The 25,820-nt window shown below is 38.4% G+C and overlaps 1 protein-coding gene across 17 annotated transcripts in view; it reads right to left on the bottom strand.

The window, feature by feature from the left end:
* PAX2 (paired box 2) overlaps positions 1 to 25,820 on the bottom strand; it is a 76,045-nt gene that overhangs the window by 7,241 nt on the left and 42,984 nt on the right. For 7 of the 17 annotated variants that reach the window (XM_044297060.1, XM_044297061.1, XM_044297057.1 and 4 more), the window contains 5 exons: positions 16,861 to 17,036; positions 14,158 to 14,284; positions 6,425 to 6,634; positions 3,930 to 4,031; positions 2,886 to 2,984 (listed from right to left, as the gene is read on the bottom strand). In XM_044297060.1, coding sequence (XP_044152995.1) covers positions 2,886 to 2,984; positions 3,930 to 4,031; positions 6,425 to 6,634; positions 14,158 to 14,284; positions 16,861 to 17,036 — 714 coding nt within the window. The remainder of the gene's footprint in view (positions 1 to 2,885; positions 2,985 to 3,929; positions 4,032 to 6,424; positions 6,635 to 14,157; positions 14,285 to 16,860; positions 17,037 to 25,820) is intronic. The other 10 variants (XM_044297065.1, XM_044297058.1, XM_044297064.1 and 7 more) reach the window with 4 other exon arrangements.

The following is a 25,820-nucleotide window of genomic DNA, read 5'->3' as shown; positions in this document are numbered from 1 at the left end:
TCCATGTCGAGTGTGGTACACACCATATCACCAAACAACACAGTGATTACCTGGAGCCATATATATAGGCCCAATGGCTGATTACAAGGTTGTAGACACCTGTGATGCTAATTAGTGGACACACCTTGAATTAACATGTCCCTTTGGTCACATTATGTTCTGTGTTTTCTAGGGGTACCATCATTTTTGTCCATGCCTGTTTCATGAGTTTATTTTTTTACATAATTCTGTTGAAGCATGGTTGAAAAACAATGTCTGACTTTCATTGGTTAACATTTATAGAATTTTAATTTATTATTACTTTTGTCAGATTAAAGTTATTTCTGTGACCATTGTGACTTTTTCTTTCATTGACCAAAGGGTACCAACAATTTTGTCCACGTCTGTATATGTAAGGTGAAAATGACTTTTGAATCTCCAAAGTAAACCTATCACTTAGGGTACTTTCACACTAGCGTTATTCTTTTCCGGTATTGAAATCTGGTAAAGGGTCTCAATACCGGAAAAAAAAGCATCAGTTTTGTCCTAATGCATTCTGAATGGAAAGCAATCCTTTCAGTATGCATCAGGATGTCTTCCGTTCCATCCCTTGTACGGTATTTGACCGGAGAATATACCGCAGCCAAAATCCCGGAACAATACCGCACTTGCCGGATCCGGCATTAATTTCCATAGAGATGTATTAATGCCAGATCCAGTTCTGGAAATTGCCGCATCGCCTGATCCGTTTTTTCGGAGCTACTTTCTCTTTTGATCTTTGAAAATATTTAAATACCGGATCCGTTATTCCGGATATACAAAGCCATCCGTTTGTATACGGCCTGCTGGATTCTAATAACGCTAGTGTCAAAGCACCCTTACATTACTAAGCAAAATCAAATAAATATAATTTTTTTCTTATCTGTTTTTATGTATTTTTATTACATTTTCTGCACATGATTATGGGAGCAGTCACATTGCTGGTGTTCACAGCATTTGCAGATTTGATTTACAGCACCCACATGAACCATAGCAACCTGTACACCAGAAATGACTCAATTGGACTAAAGACTGGTGATAGTAAAAAGTCTGGGCCTTAATAAATTTGTTTGTGCGCCAGAAACTGAAATCTTCTCTAGCTAGGAGCTGATGCAGATTTTAGTTATAATTTACACCATTTTCTAGCATGACTTATCCTTCAGCTAAACGCCACCTACTTTAAAAAAAAGAAGTGAGAGCAGCTAGAAATGTAAAAAGTTGCAATAGTTTTGCACAAAATGCCAAAGGCACAGACATTTGAAGGATATGAACGATATTACCTACTGTAAATGGTGTGATCCCATATGTGGATATATATATATATATATATATATATATATATATGTTACCCGTCATGATAATCTTTTCTGTGATAATGAGATAAGTACAGAGCAGGAATTGAAAGCCTATTATTAGGCTCACTGGCTAGATTGCAAACTGCGAGATTTCAGGATTTTTTTTTTTACTATACAATTGAAATAAAATTATTTTTTAAATTCATTTTATTTCTAAATTATTATATAAAATATGTCTATAAAAAGCTGATTTAAACATTAGGCCGATTTCTAATGATACATTCCCTTTTAAGAATGTAATATGCATTAGTAAACCAAATGTTCCTGGGCTCAGGTTAGTGATTATACCTATTTGAAATGGCTGTATGAATAAATTGAGACTTTAACAAGTTGTAGAAATGGCACCAAAGATAACAGAAAAAATAATAATGATACTGTCTGATATGGTTCCAATTGTCTTTGAGATACTGTTAGAATGCTACAAAGGTGTGAATAATTTACTGTGACTCCTAATATTAACTATAGATAGCAGATCGCATTAGTCTGCTGGCGGGCAATCACTTTATTTCAGTACTACTGTATATTAGACATGTGCACAGAAGAGCGCAGTTACATGCGTTTATGGGTGTGCACAGAGGGGTGGGAGCAAAACGGCAGAGAGTGGGAAGTTTTTATTGACGAGAAGTGAAAGCAGGCATACAGGAGGATAATGAGTTTTTGAGCTCAACTGTGACCAAAAGGAACTGAGCTATCTCTTTCCTTGATCACTAATGAAACAAGTGTAATTTCCTCATCAGCATTGAATTTTATTTCCATACTCCCCTCTCTGCTCACCCGGCCGCTAGCCCTTTCCAGCAGTTCAACGCATCAACCTGGACTCCTTTTTTCTTTAAGTTGCACAATAATGTCTCAAACAAATACTCTTGTATATTAGGGAGTGGAGCGTTAGGGGTGAAATATATGTGTCTGTTCTACAGCTTTATGCAGTGTCATTTAATGGAGCATTCACTCTTACTTGTGTTCTGTATTGCAGAATAAATAAATATGGGCATTAATGCATTGTCAAAGCCGCACCTAGGAGAAATAGGCTTTGTCCATTAGATCAATACACTGTATCTATAAATATGTTCCATGAGAAATATCAGAAGCATTAGTTGTTGTTAAACCCATGTCTATTAATGTGAATAAAGATGCCCATGATGGAAGGTGACTATTTTGGTAACACTTTGGCATCTGGCATCAAACAATTCTAACAAGGACATACGGTAAGCTTCATATTATGGCACCATATCAGCCTATTGGATTATTAGATGCACAGCCTTTAAATGGACTTAATCTGAACTTTTCTGTAAAAGTGTGATGTGAGTCAAACTTGGTTCATCCAAGTGCAAGCATGCTATGCTCAAGACTAGAAATTAAAACTCAACAACAATTGAAGAATTATAAGATTGTATTACATCAATTCGTTGCCACATTTAGCTTTGATTACATGGGTCGTAGAATCATGACTAGACAATGAAGAACATAAGGAGACAACATGACATATAGATATGCACAATGTGCTAGACTCACCACTCCCAGTCCTGCAGTGAAACAGACAAGGTTTAGAGCTGGATAGACATGAGCAGCACTCCACAGGTTGGACCGAATGGTGGACCGAAACGTTGGTGCCTGTCAATGCAGTGATAATGAGATGCTTCTTCCCTGTCAATGACCTGTGGAGTGCTGCTTACTATGTGTGTCAAGCTCTAAGCTTAGGTAGCTAGTGATGTGCTGTGAGCGGGGATTTAACCCCCTATTAATTGTAAAATACTGTTCCTGCCAGGTGAAAGCATTTCATTTACAGTACTATATGGCCCATTGACTTCTCTGCTCAGTGGTTCCTCTGGTTGAGTGACTTAACAGCAACCAGAAATATCGGCTCATAGAGCCCTTTTAGAGCATTCACTGAGCAAGGAACATATAATTGTCCCCTTACAAAGTATGTTTTTGTGCACTTAAGTGTCAGTATTTTATTTATGCAAGGTGTCTTAAGCACCACTAAGGTAATATCTCTATATAATTCTGAAAGTATTGCTAATAAATCAATGTGGAGTTAAACATGCTGCATATATAACTTAATATTGTTTTTTAAAGGAGTTATCCATAATTTTTTTATTTCATATTCTCTTTTGATCACAGTAACAACTTTTTCTTTGTACTTATTTAAAGAGGCTTACTGGGCCGCAGCTACACTCCGTGTTCAGTTATGTGCTCTGGCACTTCTGGGATCAAGTGCTGCACATTGTGCACATGCTCCAGGCCTGGTTACAACCACAACATATTTGTGAGAATGAATCTCTAGCTAGCTCTGTGGCAAGAGATTCATTCTTATGCATGCATGGTAGTAAAAGGCTAAAATCACATGCATGATGTACAGCATGTGATCCCGGAAGTGGCAAGGCATATATTTGGACCGGGACAGCAGCTGCGGCCCGGTAAGCATTTTTTTTAAAGTACAAATTGAAAAGTTATTACTTTAATGGGGGGGGGGGGGGGGGCAATATAAAATAAAAAAATATATATATATATTGGATAACCACTTTAAGAATAAATTGCAATAGAATATTGACTTACCAGGTACCATTCCAGCCAGTGTTGAGGTTGGGTAGCTCCCTTGTCCCGTTGGGGGAACATGAGGAGGATAGCCAGGCAAGGTTGTACTTGTCATGTCTCGACCTATGAACACATAAACATTCTCTGCTCAATTGTTGAAAAAATCTTATTTTTAAGTAATAATAAAGAAACAGTCACTATTGACAGTGAATACACATAATGCTAGGTTGAAAAATGGTAGCACGTAGCTCATAGTAAATTTTTTATTGCACAGCATAGGTGTCCAATGGATATAGAAAATATAAACATTACATATTAAGAAACAGCTAAGAAATCATATGCTGCAGATTTATATTGGAAATTATAGCTGCCCTTTACTATATATTTGGAGAATTTAGATTTGGTAAGATTTGATACTATTGAATCGAAACCTAATCCGGTCTTTGCTGTCTGCTAAGTAAAAATTTCATGAATGATATAGGATTTTCTAGCATATTCTTTGGTGTAAGTTGGAAATCAGTGATGAGAAAGGAGCACATATTCCACAACCAGCATCAGTCATCTGTAAATATCCTCAGCCTATTCAGGCATAACGACTTGGAAGTGATGTCAATGTTGCTGAGTTTCTCTAATCCCAGATAAGGCTGCTCTATTGCCAGCAATCTCTATTAAATACTAGCAGGAGTAATTAGCCTACAAACAGAAGTTAGCAAGGCTGAATCTATATTACTCTTCTTATAGAACTTTATGGTTGACTTATACTTGGTTGTCATTGCCATGCAAATCCTGCAGCAAAGCTCAGCTCAGGAAGGCAGGAGTGTTTTAATGTTCTTGATCACTACACTGGAACCCAAAGAACCTAACATTCCTATAGGCTGCTCAGTTGGATTACTGGTTTACAAGTTTACAAATTATCTCTTTAACCTGTATGTTATATTGAAATTATTAGAAAGCACAGACTATACCCAATACTATCTAAATCCCATGTCATATGCTGTAAGGTTAGACACAGACTTAAAAATTTGCAGCATTTATGAGTCAATTTTCTCATAGGCTACTTTCACACTAGCGTTTTTGCGGATCCGTCATGGATACAATAATACAACCGCATGCATCCGTCATTAACAGATCCGGTTGTATTATGTCTTCTATAGCCATGATGGATCCTTCTTGAACACCATTGAAAGGTAATGGGGGACGGATCTGTTTTCTATTTGTGCCAGATTGAGTCAGTGAAAACGGATCCGTCCCTATTGACTTACATTGTGTGCCAGGATGGATCCGTTTGGCTCCGCTTCCTCAGGAGGACAGCATTTTGGTGTCCGCCTCCAGAGCGGACTGGTGACTGAACTGAAGAGAACTGATGTATTCTGAGCGGATGCTTTTCCATTCAGAATGCATTAGGGCAAAACTGATCCGTTTTGGACCGCTTGTGAGAGACCTGAACGGATCTCACAAATGGAAAGCCAAAACACTAGTGTGAAAGTAGACTTAGAATTGTATATAAAACATTTTTAAACCAACACCTTTGGGAAAGTTTCCAGTGATTTCTCAAAAAATAAATTTGACTTCCAATGAGTTCACTTTTTTGAATTGTTCATAGTTATCTTTGTTTCCAACCCCATTATGAATTAAAAGAGGACAGGAGCTCATGGGATTGCTGAGGTCCAACTTCAGAAACTTCTAATGATCGACTATTAGTGAGTGCTTTTCTTTGTTAGAGCTCCTCAGTCTATGACATACACATGCATATGGAAATATGTTATCTTCATAGTAGAAACCCTTTAATTTTGATGATACATTGGTAACTATTGCTTTTAAGTTTCACCAGTTTACAGTTGTGCTTTACTGCTTATAGTTAAAGGGGTTTGTCAGGCATTCAGGTAGCATCCGGCAATGCCAGATCCGTCAGGCTGTTCCCAGCCGGAACAGCCTGCCAGATCTCTGAACGTTAGTGTGAAACTAGCCTAGCAAAACAACCCTATCAAGGTCCCCATCATTGTGCTATACGTTCATAAGATACGGCGTAGTATTAAAGGAGTAGTCTGAGATTGAGCTGGACAGGGCGCAAAAGCTGAAAAAAGTTTCTACTCTCGGACTATCCCTTTAAGCATATGGATTATTCAAAATAAATGAGTCTGAAGAATACATTGATAGTAAAAATCACTTAGCTACAAAGTTTTATTAAAGCAAGTTAGAAGCTTCCACTTCTCATGAACCTTTGGCTTTAAAGATATTTTAGTAATTTTTCTTTCAGTTGTATAGGGTCTGGTGAGCATCAGCCTGGGGGATGATAGTCCCCTGCCACTCAGGAGAACTACTCGTTATTAGCAAATAAAATATGTAAATTCTAAAACAAAACATCTTTTTATAAGAAGACAGAATCTCTTGTAATTAGAATACTAACTTTTGTCTCCAATTTATGTAGGGTTGATCTGACAAAATATTTCCAAACAGTCAGATAACCACCCAACTTAACTTGGTAGATGACTTATGCATGAGGGTAAGTTTGGTACCTGCTATAAGTGGCTGGCTGCCGAACTGCCCGTAGGGAGGGCCATGATGGGAGAAGGAGCTGTACGTAGGTGTGGACGCATCAACGGTGAGGGCCATCTGAAAAGGCTGAAGATCAGCCAGCCCCGTGCTGGCCAGTGTAGAGGGAGTGAAAGGAGTAAGGGAAGCTTCATGAGGCTCTTGCTTTACATAGAGGTGAGAGGAGAAACTCTCTGTGAGGAAGAAGGAAATGGATGGACAGAAAACAGACAGACACAGGTTGGGTGGAACACAGAAAGAGAAAAAAAATATGTATAAATGTAAATGGAATGATAAAAACAACAAAATAAAATAAAGAGGGATTAAATAAGTAAAAAAATGATTCTCTAGTTGGTCTGGCACCTTGATAACTGTTCTACTTGTCATTTATTAGCTTCATTATATTCTGATGTCCTGTAAAACTTAACATATTATACAATAAGTCCATTAAGTCAATAGTCATTTTGAAGCCATAACCCTTTTGCTGTATCAGTTGAAACTACCTGAAAGTATATCTACAGAGCTGTGAATTTTCAGCCAGATCTATATAAACTCGACTCAGTGATGTTTTTGGAGCTGTCAATGAATTGGTGCTTCTCTTGTCAAGAATCATATAGTTTACATGGTCACCCTTTTCTGTCTCTGCAGATAACCTGGTTTCTCTTCAAATATTCTAAATTTCTCAACCTTTTTCAGGCCTAAGTTGAATTGGCAATCTTTTGTAATGCAGTCTGCCTAAATCACTGCAGCATTAGAGCAAATGCTGATCGGCATGTGGATTTGCACTTAGCCAGAACCCAGAGGATACAATTTCAGAGTAAAGGCAGAAATCTTCTGCAACAACAACAGGGATTACACTGCAGTTAATTCCTTACATTGTTTATTGTGTGTTTAGCATTGTTAGCAGCCTGAGGCCTACTGCTTAAGGTATTGGAATACAGTCCCTATAGATTTCTAGATCAGTACTAAGGTAATATGAGACATTTTATTGGGATGGCTTTAAAGTGACCAAATTGAAAAGCTTAAACCCATAGCATTGAAAATTGTCCTTTACGTTGTACGCTTGAATGGCCAGGGATACTTCTTATTGTATCCTTCTTTTTTTTAAAGGGGTTGCTTTGTGAAGACCTCCTTTTAAAAAATGCCAGACCTGTGATCAGCTTATCACCATACATTTGCCTTCTCCCAGCCATCAAGATGCATATGGCTTGATAGTTCCTCTTCAGTTCTGGTGCACACAGATGCTCTATTGCATATGGACAGGAATTGTCTTCATGAGACAACCCATGTAAGTTTGACAATGCAAATTTAAATATCAAGGATAACTTTCTATCGTATATGCTGGATAGCTTTAAAGAGAGTTTATACTTATCTCCGCCATATGCATTCACTTTGCCTGTGCATAGGCAATACTATCAGACCAAACTTGTCTCATACTCTGTAGGCATCCTCCTTAATCAGCTGAGACCAATGACATTAATGAAACACCAGTGACATCACTAGTGTCTTGTGAAATCATAGGTTGTATTCTCATGAATATTTGAATAATGGTTCAGGCGCTTATTTAATCCATGATAATGTTCTCTATGTATAAACCACAATGAAAGGAATGACATAATAAAATCATGAGATTGACCAAAGTAATATCAATGATCCCAGTTCCTTGTTCGTCTATAGAGATTTAGTTGTTGCCACCTGTGATAAATGTCTGGCTCTAGAATGCTGAAGTAGTCATTCTTTAGGTTCCATCACTAGAATTGATTCGCCCATGAAATATAACAAATGGATTTTGCAGGACAGAGAAGACACCCAGAGCTTTTTAACAAGGCAGTTTAATCCACCAAATTATATTATTATGTTATTTCCTGCTGGCAGCCCTTATTGAATCTGCACATTTTAAATTATTTTGTCAAATAAAACGATTGAACTTGGAAAAATGATGCAGCAGGGGGAAGGAATCTCAGCAACCACGAGAAATAGCTCCAATGGTGTCTGCTTCAAAGTGAGACTCTGATCCAAATATCTTCTGAGTCTAGGTGGAGGATACTTAATGAGATTATTTTCTAATGGCGTAAAAAAACCTGAAGCATCTCTCACCTTGACAAAACTACAAAGAATGCATCTACTTCCCTTTCCCATAATAATCACTCCATGAATCATTCATCTTTAATAGATTATGCAAATAGAAGGACATAAAATCAACAATGATCAATAACGCCAGGCGTTTAATTGCTCGTAAAAAAAAAAGTGGAAAACATTTTAAGATTAAGCATGATCTGCAACCTTTTTTGGCTAATGATACCATTATTCCAAAAACTGGAGCATGGCCTAAGTGCAAGAAAATCAGCCCCCACCCTCTCTCCGCTCTCTTCTAAAGCTTTTTCCTTAATCTGTCCTTTAAAATGTTTACCTTCATTACTGTTGGTAAACAGCACTGAGTCTTAATGAGAGTTTCTGCGCTTCTCTACCGTCTGATTGAAATCCTGCATACAGATTAACATGTTAGTACTAAGGTGCCACCTGGGAGTGTCATGCTGAGCCTGCAATGAACTTTCCTCGCACTTGGACCGAGATGGATCAGGCAGAGGCATCTCAATGACATTGAAAAGATGTAACAGAGAGGCTTGACATGTGTAGTCTACTGAATTTGCAATCAGAGATGATAAACCACCCCGCATCCCATTTTGCCACCCTGTATGCTAACCATATCTGCATTGAAGGAAAGGATAGCCATTACTATTTCACATCTGCCCTTCGAAGGGAAGCAGCCCAGCCTACATAAATATACAGTGAATTGTGACCTTGGGTAATTCACCTTACCCTCAGCAGAAGTGGCTCATGACCTATTCCTGAACTGTTACTGATAATAACTGCTGAGTGATCATTGCTCATTTATTGCACTGTTCCACTACATAAAAGCCCACCAGTACTTTTGTCCCCATCTAGCTGTATAAACATGCCTTCAGCAGCTGCTCCAATACACATAAAATCTGAATTCCATTTATGATATGTTAACCTAGGATTGATACCATGTCCCCAGATCGGTCTGAGCAGTACATGGGTTTAAGAAGCATGAATTATTTCATCAGTTTATTAAATATAACTTTGGTTGTTCTTGATCACAATACTCAGTTTTGTCAGACTTATTTACTCCTCATCTCTTGCCCTTCAGTCTTGCCTACAGTCCAGTGGGCTGGGACAGAACAACATTTTGGTCTTTGAAGTGGGCTGGGACAGAACAACATTTTGGTCTTTGAAGTGGGCTGGTACCGAACAACATTTTGGTCTTTGAAGTGGGCTGGGACAGAACAACATTTTTCAGACCCCCGCTGATCAACTGTTTGAGAAGGCACCAGCTCTCGCAGTAGCGCTGTGGCCTTCTTTCAGCTTAGTCTAGGCCATGTGACTTCACATTTATCGATCACATGGACTAGGCACGGCTCGGCCCCATTGAATTGAATGGGACTGAGCTATGATACCAAGCATAGGCATTATAAAATGGTGAGCAGAGAAAAGGCCACAGCGCTACTGCAGGCAATGGGGGCCTTCTAAAACAGCTGATCAGCAAGGGTCCCGGTCATTAGTAGTAAAGTCTCAGAAAACCCTTTTATATTTTAAGCTGTGATGGGGGGCGATTTTCAATCTAAGAAGTGGCAAGCCATAGTAAACATGAAAAAATTACAAACATTTGCAGATAGTTGACTAATTTGAAACACTAGTATATTGCCATCCAAATTAGCACTGGTTAATATTGTTATTGTGAATGTCTCATTGCAACCAGTGGATATGACTATAACTGTGTCAATCTGCAAAGCTAAGGGTCACGAGTCACATGTGGCTTCTAAGCCCCTAAAAGGGACCACTGCTGTATGAGAACCAGTAACAGATGTTCAATTCTCCTACAATGACAGCACAGGGAAACTAAAGCATTGCACAGTTCCTGTTGAAATCAATGGGTAGTATGTATGGTGCACAGACGTGCTAGCTCCTTCAAATTGAGAGAGTGTGTTATTATTCACTTTGGGTAACAGGTGATGATCTTGAACTCCCCTCTATTAACTCAGAATACAATAATAAGAATTATTAGCTATAGGAAGTACCACATTAGCTTTAAAGGGCTATTTCTATATGGGACATTGGTGGCATATTGCCAATCACAGATGGGTGCCGGTGCCAGTCTCACATCTGGGACCCACTCCTATCTCCATAATAAGAACCTACTGCGCAAGCAAGGCAACTATCTGTTCATTGTTATCGGTGTTCTGAAAATAGCTGAGTGCTCTCAGCTATTTCTGGCAGTCCCATAGCAATGAATGGAAAGGTAGCCATGCTTGTGGGGTGATCTTTCTATTCAGTGCTATGGGACTACCGAAAATAGTGTGCTTGCTCAGCTATTTTTGGAGCTCCCATAGTGATGAATGAAGAGCACAATGGGCATTTGCGGTGTGCTTTCCTTCACTTTGGGGTCCCTATTCTCTACATAGAAGCAGGTCCTAGAGGTGGGAGCCACACCTATCTGAAACTGATTGCATATCCCAGCAATATGTCATCAATCTTCCTGATGGGCCAATCCCTTTAATGTCCTTAGAACAATTGGATGAATTGTGAATTGTGGGAAACATTCAGTTCCCGAACTCTAATATGAAGCATAGCATGCAGTATAATATATCAGCATGTCCCATGCACTCTAGTATTCACGACCAGTGTGGATATTATACATAGACCACCATCATTTCTACACTACTCATATACTACATATACTAGTAAGATTAAGAAGATTTATAGACCCCATAGACAAAGGAAGTCCAGTTGTGGCTGAAACGTCTAGTGCTATGCCATTGCTGGGAAGTTTGTGACATGGTAAGTAAATTTGTTAACCAAAGCTGATTTTTTTTTATATAACTACAAAGGTATTTTTAATAATATACATATAAATAAATTATATTAAATACACATATTAGTACTTAAGACAAAAGAGCAATATATAGGATGCTACTGACAGCCCATAAGTTTACACAATGCTGACATATATATATATATATACCAAGTTATGCTTAATTTGGTATATATTTTAAGCGCTCTGCCACAAATTAGAACATATATACAAATTAGAACAGTAGGAGTCATTTGTATACATAGCTAGGTGGCTGAATTTTATCACCAAGTGCACATAATATGAACCTAGTAGTGTATAAAAGAAAGGCTGGGTAAGGTAAGTTGACTTAAAGAGGTTCTCCGGGAATTAAGAAAATGAAAATACCAAAATATTACTTTATTATAAATATATTCTCAAATACCTTTCATTATTTATAATGGCTCATTTTGTCTGGGGAGCAATCATCAAGGGAGACAAAATGTCCGCTGTCCCATTAGTTCACACAAAACCTGTCCTGATCACACATGAGGACAAGTTACTTTACAACACTGATGTGAAGAGCCGCCTCCTCCACCTCCTCTCTACTTGTCAGGGATTATGATCCTGAATACAGATGATAAGAACTTTAGCTCAATGTCTGGGGAATTTAGTTCATGAGGAGACATGATGTACAGAGAGGACGGGCAGGACAGGCTGTGGTAATGTGTTGCTGTGGTAATAGAGACTGCATACAACTGCTGCTGCTCATTAGCCATACCTCACCCTCCTCTATGTCTCCTCATCCTCTTCATTCCCACAGAGATTCACCTGTATTCAGGATCATGATTCCTGACAAGCAGAGCAGAGAGGAGGATGAGGCAGCACTTTAGCTCATTGTGGTGAAATACCTTGTCCTCCTGTGTGATTAGGGCAGGTTTTGTGTGTACTGATTACTGATGAGCGGCAGGGGCTATATTCGAATTTGCAATATTTCGCGAATGTTTGGTTGAATATTTGTCATATAATCGCAAATTCGAGATTATTTTCTTGATTGCGAAAAATCGGCAATGTAATATCCGCGTAATGCAAGCGAAATACAGACGTGGGTCACTTTTGCTACATTTTCCCAGCTGTTAGAAATTTCCTGAGACTGGAGAAAATGGTTGGCACGGCAGAACATTAAAAATGGCTTTATATGCAGTTAGAGTGCTCCAATATATTCACAATTGCACTAATCGGCACTAATGATGTGAATATGTTGGAGCAATACGTGAAACTTCACATTTTAGCAGGTCTGCATGTATGTATGGACAGCAGAACCTATCACACTACCTAACACCCTACACTGGAACAGCTACACTATATCAGGATATAACCTATACTGACTATCTCCCACTAACTATCTGTATTAGGGTACTTTCACACTGGCGTTATTCTTTTCCAGCACTGAGTTCCGTCATAGGGGCTCAATACCGGATGCGCGATTTTTCCGAGTGACACCAGAGGGATGGATCCGCCATTTCAATGCATTTGTCAGATGGATCTGGATTCAGTTTGCATACATTTTGACTGCCTGCCAGAATCCTCTGCCGCAAGTATGAAAGTACCCTCATATATGTAAGCTATCTAACTATCTAATGTAGTGTGGAAACTACAGAGCACAGCAATGACACTGCAGAACTTTAAAAAACTGTAGTAAAAAGGCTACTGGGGAGGGTTATCATATAGTAAGGGTAGGCAACTTTCCTAATGGTTGCTAGGGATGTTGCTAAGCTCAGAAAAAGACACTGCAGCCTTCTCATTGGCCCACAAGCAAGAAGGGAGGTTACTACTGAAAAAAAATCGAGAATATTCGAAATTGCGAATATATATCACTGTATTCTAAATATTCTCAAATTCTCGAAGTGCCGATATTAGCGATTAATATTTGCGATTCAAATATTCGCGCCCAACACTAGTACTGATAGGACGGCGGCCATCTTTTTTCTCCTAATGATTGCTCCATATACAAAACAAGCCATTTTAAGTAATGAAAGGTATTTGTGAATATATTTTTTATTAAGTATTTTAATTTTTTTAATTCCTCGATAACCGCTTTAAGGCCTCTTTCACATGACAGTATACGTATTGAAGTCCACAAACCACGGATCTGCAAAATACTGATTCTAACCATGTGCTGCCTTCATCTCACACCCATCAGTAGAAAAGGCTATTATTGTCTGCAAAACAGACCACAATAGAACATGTTCTATAAATTATGGAAAGGCCACATAGATGTGCTGTGGAATGTGGATGCCAAATGTGGTCATGGGCATAAGGCCTAAACGAGTTACAATCCTTGTTTTTTACAGGGGTGCCTCATATAAACTGATCGCAGAATTACCTAGTACCCCTGGAAATGAGCTGTAAGCTGCAGAGGAACATGGCATAGTATCTTACATTTCCCTAGTATACCATTACAGAGGAGCTTAAAGGGTTTTCAAGGACAAGAACTGCTGATCAGTCGCTTGCGTGAGTGTTCATTATTTATATTGCTCTGTACATCTGCCTGCCATACACTTAGCAGTGGTTGTGCTTGGTATTGCAGTTTTCTTTAAAAAAAACTGATCTGCAGTGATGCGGAGAGATTTGGGACCGTCTGGTCTGTTATTGATGACCCTAGACCCATCAATATTGTAACCCCAGAAAACCATTAAAAGGATCAAATATGTGGAGACACTGAGTGAACTTCATGATATTCTTATAATCAGATCATACCTTGAAGGTGTTCCATTTTAACTTTTACTGTACTGGTAGGGACATGTAAACATGTGTACCAATCAAAACCAAACAAGTAAAATTCTAGGTAAGGGTTTTACCTACCAGTTACTACTGGATACGACTGAGGTCCTGACACATTGTTTCCTAGGTCTGCATTGCCAGAGGCTGTTAAACTAGATTTGACTTCATCCAGACCAGGGGTCAGTGCTGGAAGGGAGTATTCATTTGCCTGATGGTCAATAAAAAATAAAATAACAATTACTGCAGGCAATAAGTGTAAAGAAAACTCATGAAACTGGTTTCACTTTGCTGTATTAGGCCCTATGTGGCTTGACTTCCAATGTCTATTTTAGAACTTAGTTCGATTAGAGAAGCTTTATCATTTGCCCAAAACATGAAAAAATAGCAAATCACAGAAATCATCATGTCTATTCCTTTTAAGAGTAGTAGAGTGAAGTAAGAGAAATATAGGACGTGAGTAATCATTTCTTTGTAATTCTGCCAGTATTTAAGTCACTTTTTTAGCTGATAGAGTTGTTACAGAAGTATATAATGCTTGTTTATGTGTGTATTATGTGTATTTCATGAAGTATGCTTTCCTACACTGTGTATTGGAAATGAAAATACGTATGGTAAAACCTGTGTTATCAGGTAATGTGCTGTTTGCTTAAAATGTGGACAGCATTTATGATATAGGTAACCCCGTATTGCACTACAGTGTTAAAAGAGGGGGACTAGGAGACGGGATAGTTGTGAGTTGGCCATAAATAAACTGAAACAAATGTACAAAGCTGAATGTGAAAACAGGGTCATTTTCTTTAAAGAACGTAAAGCCCCAAGTGATATCCAAGAAGCAGATGGGCTTTAGTTTCCCATCTCCTACACTTTACATTGCTATCTCATAGATTTTTCCGGTGGTATATTAAAAATAAAAACAAAACCAAAAATCACCTGTCTTCCTAAATCATGAGCATTTGATTTTGTGAATGATGTGCTTCATTAAATACAATGGAAGGATACTCCCCCATCACCCTGTTCGTATTTTCCCTCTTCCTGTTCACTGGGGTATGAAATTGGGGAGTGGGCCAGAGCACATGGCCAACAGAAGGGTGGGAGGGGGAGTCATTGAATTTGAAAGGGTGTCCTGTCCAAAACAATCTAGTAATTGCCTTCTTATTATGGTTTTCTCTGGAGCAGACCTTGCTCTCTACAGCTGCCTTTTCAAAGGGATAATAAAAAGAGGGAACCAAAAAGAGAGAAAAAACTCTTTCTGATTAATATTACATTAAATTAAAACTGATTTTCTGCTCTTTCTTGCCCCTTTTTTTTTCTATCCACGCCCCCACCTCTATGCCTGGACGCCACAGCCTAGTCATTTCCAATTCCTTTTCGTATTGATCTTCCTGTTGAAATCAGTTTCGTAATTAGCTGCAAATTAGGCCTTCTACTGGGGGTGAAGCTGCCCCCTGATTTATCACCGGAGTAATTTGCTGTGATCGGAGAGAAATTAAAATGAACTCAATTAGGCTTTAGATTTGCTTTATGGGCCCTGCTTTAAGTTTCAGGGTGAAAAAAATGACTGTGCTGGCGTTTAATAGTCTAATGAAAGTAAATAAAGGTTATCCATTGTAATAAACTCTGGGACTCTGGGAAAAGAAAAAAAAAAACTGATTCAAATATGCCTTTTCTTCATTTCATGTTTTATAGTTTGGGGCATTTCGGAAGATTTTTTATTAATTTCATGTTCCATTAAGACAAACAACCTTTATGATATAAATAGAAAGAGGAGTTACTGTGCAAGGATATCAGCCGAAGTCTACAATTCCTGTTTTTTATGCGGCCTTAAAGCACAGAAAAGTGGTTTAAAGAGCTAGGTTGCTCAACTAGCTTTATTTTTTAACTGGCTCATGGTACTGTATAATCTGTTTTATAAAATTATATTTGATTTTGATATAAGTAGAAGCTTGAACTTAAAAAAGTTAAAGAAGAGTGGCTTTGAGTAAACAGAGGCTTAGAAATGGTAGTTTTAAACTCATTGCTGAAGGTACTTTTAAGTTCTCTTTATCTGGGTGGCCTTCATCGGCAATAGTATCCACAAAGATTATTTTGAAAAATAACTACCTAGTGGGTCAACAAGGGACTTTACATATATAAATTAATTTGTTTCTGTTATTTAGTATTTTGATTCAGTATGATATATACTGTACTCTGGTGAACAAGAACTCTTCTAAAAATGTCCTACCGGGGATTCCAAAACCGCTTAAAACTTAGTTTAGAACCAAAGGAATTTGCACTCAGGCTTTAGTGTCAATGTAAGGCAGTATGTTTAATGTATGCTCTCCCAGCAATATGTTATAATAATCCATTTGCGCACATACGCCAAACAGAGGCCAAACGAGTGTTTGTTGTGCCTCCATCTGGCCGGTATGCCCTGGCATTTTTAGTTTTTTTCTTGAACTGCATAATAAAGTGCACCAAACAGTGCTTTTCAACACTAAGGGCCATCACAAAAAAAGTATTTGTTTTGTCATGATGGGAGCTATCCATAGGTGATGGATCCAACTGTGTGGCATCTATCAATGATTTCTGTTGGATGTATATATCATGAGCATATACCTCCAATGGAAGCTACAATGCAGTGTATACAAAGATTAATTGCAAAATATATGTCTGTAATACTCATATAGTACAGTCATGACATTTTTCTGTACATCTTTCATTTTCTGGGGAAATTACCTTATAGGGAAAGTATTTACTTATTCTACTTATATTCACAAGATAGAATATTTCTCTCACCCACTTTACCTGCTCTGATTTAATGTGTTCTGAAGCTTGAAAGACATCAGAATATGATGGGCGTTCAAATACCCGATCTAAGGCTTCCAACTGTTGCTGGGTGAAGTTGTCTGCACGTAGATGTTTCCGTAAGCTCTCCACGCTGCTCTGAGAATCTCCATTTGGACCAGAACCATCAGACCCATCTATATAACAAAAGAGGACACAGCAATGATAGCAGCTTGTAGCTTTGCCAGAAGAGCTACTAATTCCATAGATTCATAAGGCAAATTAAGTGTTTACAGGAAGCTAATTTTTGGTGTTATCTGACTTGGAACAATACATTCTACACTGTACTGAATTATATAATTAGATTATTAATAGTGTGTTAATAATGGGTAGATATTAATGCTTTAGTTGTTGTGTACTGACTTTTACGTCTGGTGAGGATAAGTAGTTGTATTTCAGCACTGTGTATTAGATTTCATAGTATGAATTCCATCTAAAGCAAAAATATTTGCCCATTCTGTTCTAGTGGGAATGAAGCCGGGAGATTACATTAAGGCCGATAAATCTTATTCTTTGCAGGTGAATGTTGGATATGATATAATCAATATTACATTATATAGCATGGAGCAGTATCCTTCATAAGCTAATGTAAAATATCAGATATTGATTAGAGGAAGTACAAAGCCTTTTGTCTTATCCTTTAGCAAAGCATCATTTCGTTCACCCTAGAGGAAATGGCCCATGTTGATTTCTCTTTATGTTAATTTTAAAAATGATTATGGATGACTTTTCATGTTATAATTACAAAGGATATATCTATACTATATATTTTTAATATATTTGTAGTTAGGTCATTTAGTTTTAGTATCATTGGATTAATTATTAAGCATTGTATACATCAAAGGGGTACATAGGGGTTGTCCCAGAATGTCAGCTTATCACCTATCCATAGGATGTAATAAATGTCTAATCCATGGGGGTCTGACCTCTGAGACTCTCACCGAAAACAGGGGTTCTGTGCCCCCCATTGAATGGAGCTGCAGTCAAGTATGCACACTGACATTCCATTAAAGCTCTGAGGGGCAACTGGAGATATTAGAGAGCTATACTCATCTATCTTCAGCAGTTTCATAAGCTTTGAATGGAGCAGCCGTCTGCATGCCAACCACCACAGGTAAGAAGGTACTACCACTCTCATGAACCTTGGGGGTCCGAAAGGTCAGACTTTCATAAATAAGACACCAATCACCTACCTTATGGATAGGTGATATCTTTAGGATTGCTTTAATTGATGGTTTGAGCTGAAGCCCCTCAAGGGTTTGGCCACTTACTAGCTACAGTTGTCCAATGTGTATGTAAGATGACAATATGACACTTACTAATGTAACCTTTGTTGATATGCTGTAGTTTGTTATAGTTCATAAGCCATGTCCCCTTGTTGGGTAAATCTACAGTTCTTTACACATATTGGCCCTGTCCATTATGGAGGATATGATTTATGAACTATAGCAAATGGCACCGAATATCAACAAAGGCTATATTACTAAGTGCTATATGAAAAACAAGTTACAGTGGAAGAAGCCCAAAAGCATCCCAACCTTCTACAAGGAATGGAACTGTTTGTAGGAAGGCCATCCTCTAGGATAGGTAGTCTAGAGATTTTAATTAGCATCAATAGTTGCAGCCATTTGGATTGTCCCCTTCTATTTACAAGCTTTATATAGCTTAAAAAGATCGATACTAACATTGAGATGCAAGTGTATGATAGCATGTATTCATACTTTCAATGTCTGATAGCCGATTTTCCTCTTCAGACTAAATCTTTCTATTAGGTAAGGATAATCATTAATGCCAGTTATTAAACTGACAATGTGATGAACATATAGTAGAAGCATTGAATATTCTGTCACTGGTTCTACCTCCCTCTCCTATTCCCTTCGATTTCAAGATATGTGTCATTGAGATCTTGATAAATAATATCCAAGTTTGAGGATTAGCCTTTACACTCATGTGGAGGGTTATATATGATGCTAATATAGTCACCCACTAAGACATACCCCTGTATCTCTGTTCATTGTAGCATTGTTAAAACAGTATTGAAGTAATAGACTTCGCTAGACTGATATGGACACTACTTAAGTTATGATGAGTTGTAATAAAGGAAGAAAGAACACATAATAGCATATTATACAGGATTATGATTTTGCCATTTTTCCATACTCGATAATTAAAGGGCCGGCCAAACAGCTATACCCCATCTCCCTATACTCAACTGAGCTTGCTTGTGTTACCAATGGGGAAATCCATCAAATTCACTAGTTCTATTCCTTACATGGACTCTAATAGACAGTAGGAACCTTCTTTTGAGATGTCAGTGGTCCCTCTTAACTAATGGGGATCTGTATCTGCCCTTGTGAGAGAAGGACATAAACCACTGCCAGACTCCTCATGAAAACAAAAGGATTGGGCATTAAAATGTAACATGCTCGACCCGACATACAAAGTCAGGAGAGAGTTGGCACACCCCCATACACATAACTAGTTAGATGGCCCTACCGATTTCATGTTCAGCTTTACTGTTACATGTATGGCTACCCTTATGGCCAACTAGTGGTCCACTAGTAATTTTAATAACCAGTATGGCAGTGATCATCAGATAAGGTGAACATATAACATAAAGCAATGCTATCTATTTCAAATGAGGAGAAATGCGATCAAAATAAGTCCTATGTAGGTACTTAAAGTGCTCCTTGTATCTAAAGATGTTGTAAATCCAGGGTTAAATACTACTGCCCTGTGAAAATTCTGAATCATCTGCTAACACACATCGGTTTTAACACATTTAAAATCAAAAGATCAGCGTTTAAAAAAATCCATGACCCAATAGATAGACGTCTGATCTTGTATATGTGTGTGTGAGCCTGGATTGCTCTCACAGTGCTGTCCTCCCTCCTCTGCTTTATTTATGCAGGGGGCCTTTTCAGATCTCGACAAATCTGTCAGTCTAAATTTGCGAGAGATTATGGCGCTCCTTCTCTTGCACAGGGAGCGATGATATATGATATGTGCTAGCCCTATTGATTGCCTGATCTGGTGGCAGAGGGCCGGCGAAATGAACTTGAAATGAACATCATGCCTCAACTCATTGTGCGTATAATACACTACTTAATCCCGCATTTTTCAGCCGCTATGGAATTCAATTGATCAATCATGTTCCACTGATAGTGCTCTTTTAGGGGTTATTGCTGCGCGGCACGCCAACCAGTTATTTATTTATTTTACCCACTGTGGGCTTGGTGAGTGGAAGCCGGGTTACAGAGAACATGAGAGGCAATGCCAGGCTGGGAAAAGGAAGAGAGAAACAAGGTAATTAACCTTGTGAAGCCAGGACATTTACAGCGCATGCAATTTTCCATAGATGCGCAGAAAGGATCTATGTTGTCTACACACATTTTCCACACAAATTACATATGCTATGTTAAGTTTTACATATCAGAAATTACATTTTCAAAATTTCAGCCTCTCAGTATGATTTCTACAAAATGTATGTAATAGACAATGCAGTCATTGTGGTTATTTTAATTTTCCTTTTCATTTATAGGATGTTACAGTGAAAAATAAAATGAATGACTGTTTTCAAGTATTACTTGCAAAGTGATGAGTTACAACCAATTGCTCTTTCACTAATACATAGTGTAACCTTCTCAGTTTGGAACTGCATCAGCGCAATGACAGGGTTAAACTCTCGGACTTCCCCGGTTGAATATCTTACTTTTAATTAATAATCTAATTGCAACATTGTGTCTTGTTCTATTACGGCATGTAGTTGCTGGCACCTCCACCCCCACCACCGCCGCACACTTCCTAATTCCCTCTGAAACCTGCCGGTGTCAGGCATCTTTCCTGGACACCCCCTTGGGGGCCTTTCATAGCGTTGGCAGTTGTTGCAGTTTCAAACTCAATTGTTCTCGTCGGTACTGAGGCAAATGGAGTCATTAATTACCTTCTATCAGCTGGGCTGAGTTCAGAAGGCGATCAATAACCCAGCGTTTGTCATTCACAGCAGCAAGCGAGCGAGCAGGAGAACAGCTAAACCAATACCCGCACACAGCACAACAACATCATATAATCATAATACTAGTCATCAATACTGTAGCAGTGTTTTTCTTCACAGAGATAATTCATTCCTTCAAAAACAGAAAATGACTTTCCGTTTCTCGGTCAGAGCGGAGGGAAAAGATGTAGGAAGCTTTGGTTGTGAAATCTGACATCAGTCATCAGTCTTCACCCTCTCATACCAGACATTGGCTAAGCATTATGCAGGGGGATGCTGCAAAGCAGTTACAGCTTTCATAAATGCTTTACCTTTATTAAGCTCATTAATCATAGATTTAAGGGCTTGGGTTGCAGGCTGCAGAGAAGATGTAGGCCAAGGGCATCCAACCTATAGCGCACCAGATGCCACTGAACTACAACAACCAGGAAGTTCAGACTGGTGTTGCGGATAATGGGAATTGTTGGCTAATGATACCTTTATCTACTGCCATGCTCCATCACATCATCCATTGTATTATCGGGCAACTGAGGTCATCCTTTTTGAAAGAAGTGGGTGAATTCAATTGTTTGCTATCAATCTAGCTAATCTGCATGACAATGTATGGACTCACAGATAACAAAATCAGCTTGTCATGTCTTGTCAGTTATGAGTTGTCTTCACATGAATGGGAATTTTTACGTAAAAGGGTTGCATAAGATTAGAATAAACATGGCTGCTTTCCTACTGCAGCAGCCATACTCCTGTCTGTTGGCAGTTAGGCTAGCTTAACACCTCCCCGCCAGATCTCATTATAGTCAGTGGGCTCCGGCAGTGCATGGCCCTATCCAGCTAGGCCGGATACGGTGAACTCCAGCAGGCTGCCGGATATCTTTGATGCATAGCCTAAACTCCATTTACTGGACTAGGGATGAGCTGTAGTACCAAACACAGCCTGTGGATAGGAGTGGCACTGTTTCTTTAAAAAGCATCTATGTTTCTCTAATCACTTACAAATACATTCAATGAATTTTTGTTTATTTAATAAAATGTATTTCATAAAAATAAGGCCTATTAATCTACATCATGCCCCAAAGAGATCTCAAGAATGGTATCTGTATGGAGCTACTGGGTTTATTTATCGTTCTATATAGCAAAGTCTATAGACCTACTGTATTCATCAAAGTCTATGACTTCCATGTAGTGTGCTGTTCATGTCTAAGTACAGCATATCTATACAACGTCCTCCACTAAAATATTAATTTGGGGCATATTGGTACATAATGTGAATAATGGACACTCATAACTTCATGTTCTCTCATTTCTATGATAAAAAACTGCAGAAGAGAACTCATCACCATAAAAATGCTGTACAATCTGCAAGCAGAATGTTACAGAGCAGGAGGAGCTGAGCAGATTGATATCGTTTTGTGGGAAAAGATTCAGCATGAGGTCCCATGCAAATGACTGTATTTTTGGTTCACATCCGGTCCGCATTTTTTCGCATTTCAGTGGGATCACAAAAATGCAGACAGTGCACCATGTATTGTCTACATCTGTATTTCTGTTCTGCCTCCCTACAAAAAAAGATAAAAAATGTCCTATTCCTGTCCATTTTGTGGACATAATAGGCATTTTTAACATAGGATGGGACATGCAGAATGGGAAAATGCGTAACGTGTTTTGCGGATCGCAAAATAGATATGGTCGTGTGCATGGAGCTTAAATTGTAAATTTTGTTTAGTTACTCTTTATTAAATTTTATAAAACGTGTACACCATGTGAAAAAAATTTAAAAAATGTATAATAAGAGAAAAATTATACCAAGTAAATCGTCTCCTTAATAAACTTGCAATTTATTGCTCTAAATATCTGCTCATTCTAGTGGGTAGTCCTATACAGTAACAGTTGTCTAGGTAAGTGCACACATATAGGTAAGGTTGTCAATCACAAAATGGATCCTCCCACTGGACTCCTAAGCGTAGAATGTACACATATTTAGAGCGATAAATTACAAGTTCTTCTGAATCTTTTCCCACAAAACTACATAGCAATCTGCTCAGCTCCCCTTGCTCTAGAGAGTCTAGAACATACTTCCCACAGATCAAACCACATGTCCAACTTGACAAGCTACCTTAGTACTTGGAGGTGATTCTAGATTACCTTGTTTACTAGCAAAGATCTGGATCATGGTTTCTCTTTCAATCTTCTATGCAATTTACTACAATCTACTCCATCTGTACACATCTTGCTGACAGTAATTTCTAAACTGTATTCTTGCATGTGTCTAATTATCACATAAAGTATAACTCTAATACTGCCCGCCTCACTGAATCAGCCTAATACATGATGAGGAAAGAGCCCTGAATAAAAGACACCGGGTTCTACAGTCAGTGAGCAGAGAAACCTAATAAGTTATGCATGAAGACAAATTGTATGCTATCACCTAGGTAGCTCGGCAAACAAGGTAAAGATTCAGCAACCACACATAGCAGAAATTCAGGCACAACATCCTGGCAAGATATCATTTATTACAAAAAAAATAAAAAAAACAATATTAGAACATTCAGTGTAAACTGATATAAGAGATGACAGGCCATAAATAAATGTGTTTTCCAGGTTGGTGCTTGCCATCTTCACAAACAAGGTTCAGATCCACTGATCCAGAACATCACTGTAGCCTTAGAGCTTTACTACTTGGACTTTTCCTTTCTTCTTTATCAATGTGGTTAGTTATAAACTCATTCCATGAGGGTCAACAACTGGATCTAGACTTTGCCACCATGCATTTACCATTGACATGAGTGAATCTTCTAAAATTCTTAATATGATTTGCTGCAATTTTCATACCCAATCAGTCAATTCTGCTATCTCTATGGCCTAATAAGTAGTCCATCACTTATTCAGCCCCATAGAGTCATCAGAGGAGACCACCTACTTATTCTGTATCCAATCTAAATCCTTCTCCCATCAGAAAAAATGTATTGCTTTCTAAATCACATGCTAGATAAAGCGAATAAACAGGCTCCAGTAGTACAATTATGACATTATTTGAATGGGTAGATAAGTTAAGAAATTTATATGAAATGTTGTGGCTAGATATATTATGGCAAATATGAAAAATATGGCATTCAGCGTGAACCCCAAAATGTGGTAATTTTCATTAGTTTTTAGAAAAGGACTATCGTGTACAAGGTACATAGGGGGAGAAGTAATAAGCTAAATACACCAGAATTTTGGCTTCATTTGCGCCAAAAAACATAAGGGGACATTTATGAAACTGATAGAAAAACTTTCTTTGTTGCTCATAAAAAACAATCACAGTACAGCTTTCATTTTAGAAAATAAAAGCTGCAATGGTATTGGCCACTATGGGCAAAAACAATACTTTTTCTTTAAGACAGTTTTCGCAAATTACCCTATACAGCCTTATTTATCAAAACTGTCTAAGAGGAAAACTGGCTTTGTTGCCAATAGCAACCAATCAGAACTCATATTTTTCTGAAACTGGTCTAGTATAGTGAAAGCTGTTCTGTGATGGGTCGCTATGGACATTGTCCTCCATGGTGTACAATCTTTGCACCACATTTATTTTTGGTTTTAGACAATTATTGCTCCGCGTTTAACAAGGAGGTGTGGCTATTCAGAAAGGGGCATGGCTTAGTGAGAAATGGCTTTGGCTTAAGATGCGTTAATGTTTGCCAAAATTGTGGAGCAAAGTAAGCCAGATAATAGGCAGAGTAAAGTTAGGCAAAACTGTCTAAGGACACAACACAGTTATCAACCAGCAGGAGTCACTTAAAAAATGTGGGTTAAACTGTCTAGTCTAAAGGCCCACATACACATTAGTGTATTGTTGGCCGAACCCACCAAGAACGGCAGGTTGAGCTTACAGTCTAATGTGTACGGGGAACTCTAGACTCTCCCCCAACACATGAGCGAGTAGAGAAGGATCAGGCAAAGTGAATATTTTTACCCAATCCTTTTGTTCTCCAAGGATATAAGCTGCAACTAGAAGTATCTGGCAGTGGCTTTCTCCTCTATTTCCATTGTATACACACACGTTTAGCCGAAACAGATGTGTATGTATATGGGGGAGTTGGGAGAGATAACTGCCGGCTGAATGATCGTTTAGCCGACTGCTATTATATTTCAGTTTATTTTTTAATATAGTGTAGGGGCAGTGGTGTTAAATGTCTTTGTAATATACTTTGCTAGGGAAAGATGTTTCTTTGTAGTGAAAAACTGGGTGTAAAATGTTCTTAGCAAAGCTCTAACAGCATTAGGAAAGTCTGTCTTCAGTCTACAGAAGACGGCTGTGTGTAACATACTGAGGCTTCCAGCCAACTCAAGTCACTACCCCAGTTCCTTATTATGTATATGTGCCCTAACTATGACTGCCTATCGCAACGCCTATCTAATTTGTTACACACAGGCATCTTCAGCGTTCAGTAGAACTGAAGACTGAAGACAGACTCTCCTTAGCAATGCTGTCAGAGCTTTTCTCAGAAGACTTTAAACCAAAGTGACAGTTACACGTTATGTTTAAAAAAGGAATAGTAAATCTGCATCATAATATTCCTAAAGCCCTATGTCTAGAAGTTGTGCATATTCCGCTAGCATATAAGTGATAGTAAATCTTCCCCTTTTAGTCTATAATGTTTTAGGTTGCAAACTTGAGTAGGTATAAAGGCCTTTTATAAATGACAGGGATGGGTTTACTAGATTGTCCATCATAAATAGAAAAGAAAAGCAGCCATTGGTTATCTAATTTTTACAAAAATTTCTTAATAATCTGTCTAGCTGTAGCCAAGTAACGTGAAGTACGCAGCCATTGCCGTAGCAGGGAATTCTGGGATCTGCCACAGTCTGGTAAATAACCATGCTGAATTCTGTCACTTAATAAACTGCTTGTAGAAGCACAAACAAAAAGCTAACACAGAGGTTT

Source organism: Bufo gargarizans, chromosome 6 (genome assembly GCF_014858855.1).
Source record: "Bufo gargarizans isolate SCDJY-AF-19 chromosome 6, ASM1485885v1, whole genome shotgun sequence".
Lineage (NCBI taxonomy): Eukaryota > Metazoa > Chordata > Amphibia > Anura > Bufonidae > Bufo > Bufo gargarizans.
Note: the sequence above shows the minus strand (reverse complement) of the source record. Positions and strands in the feature narration are given on the sequence as shown.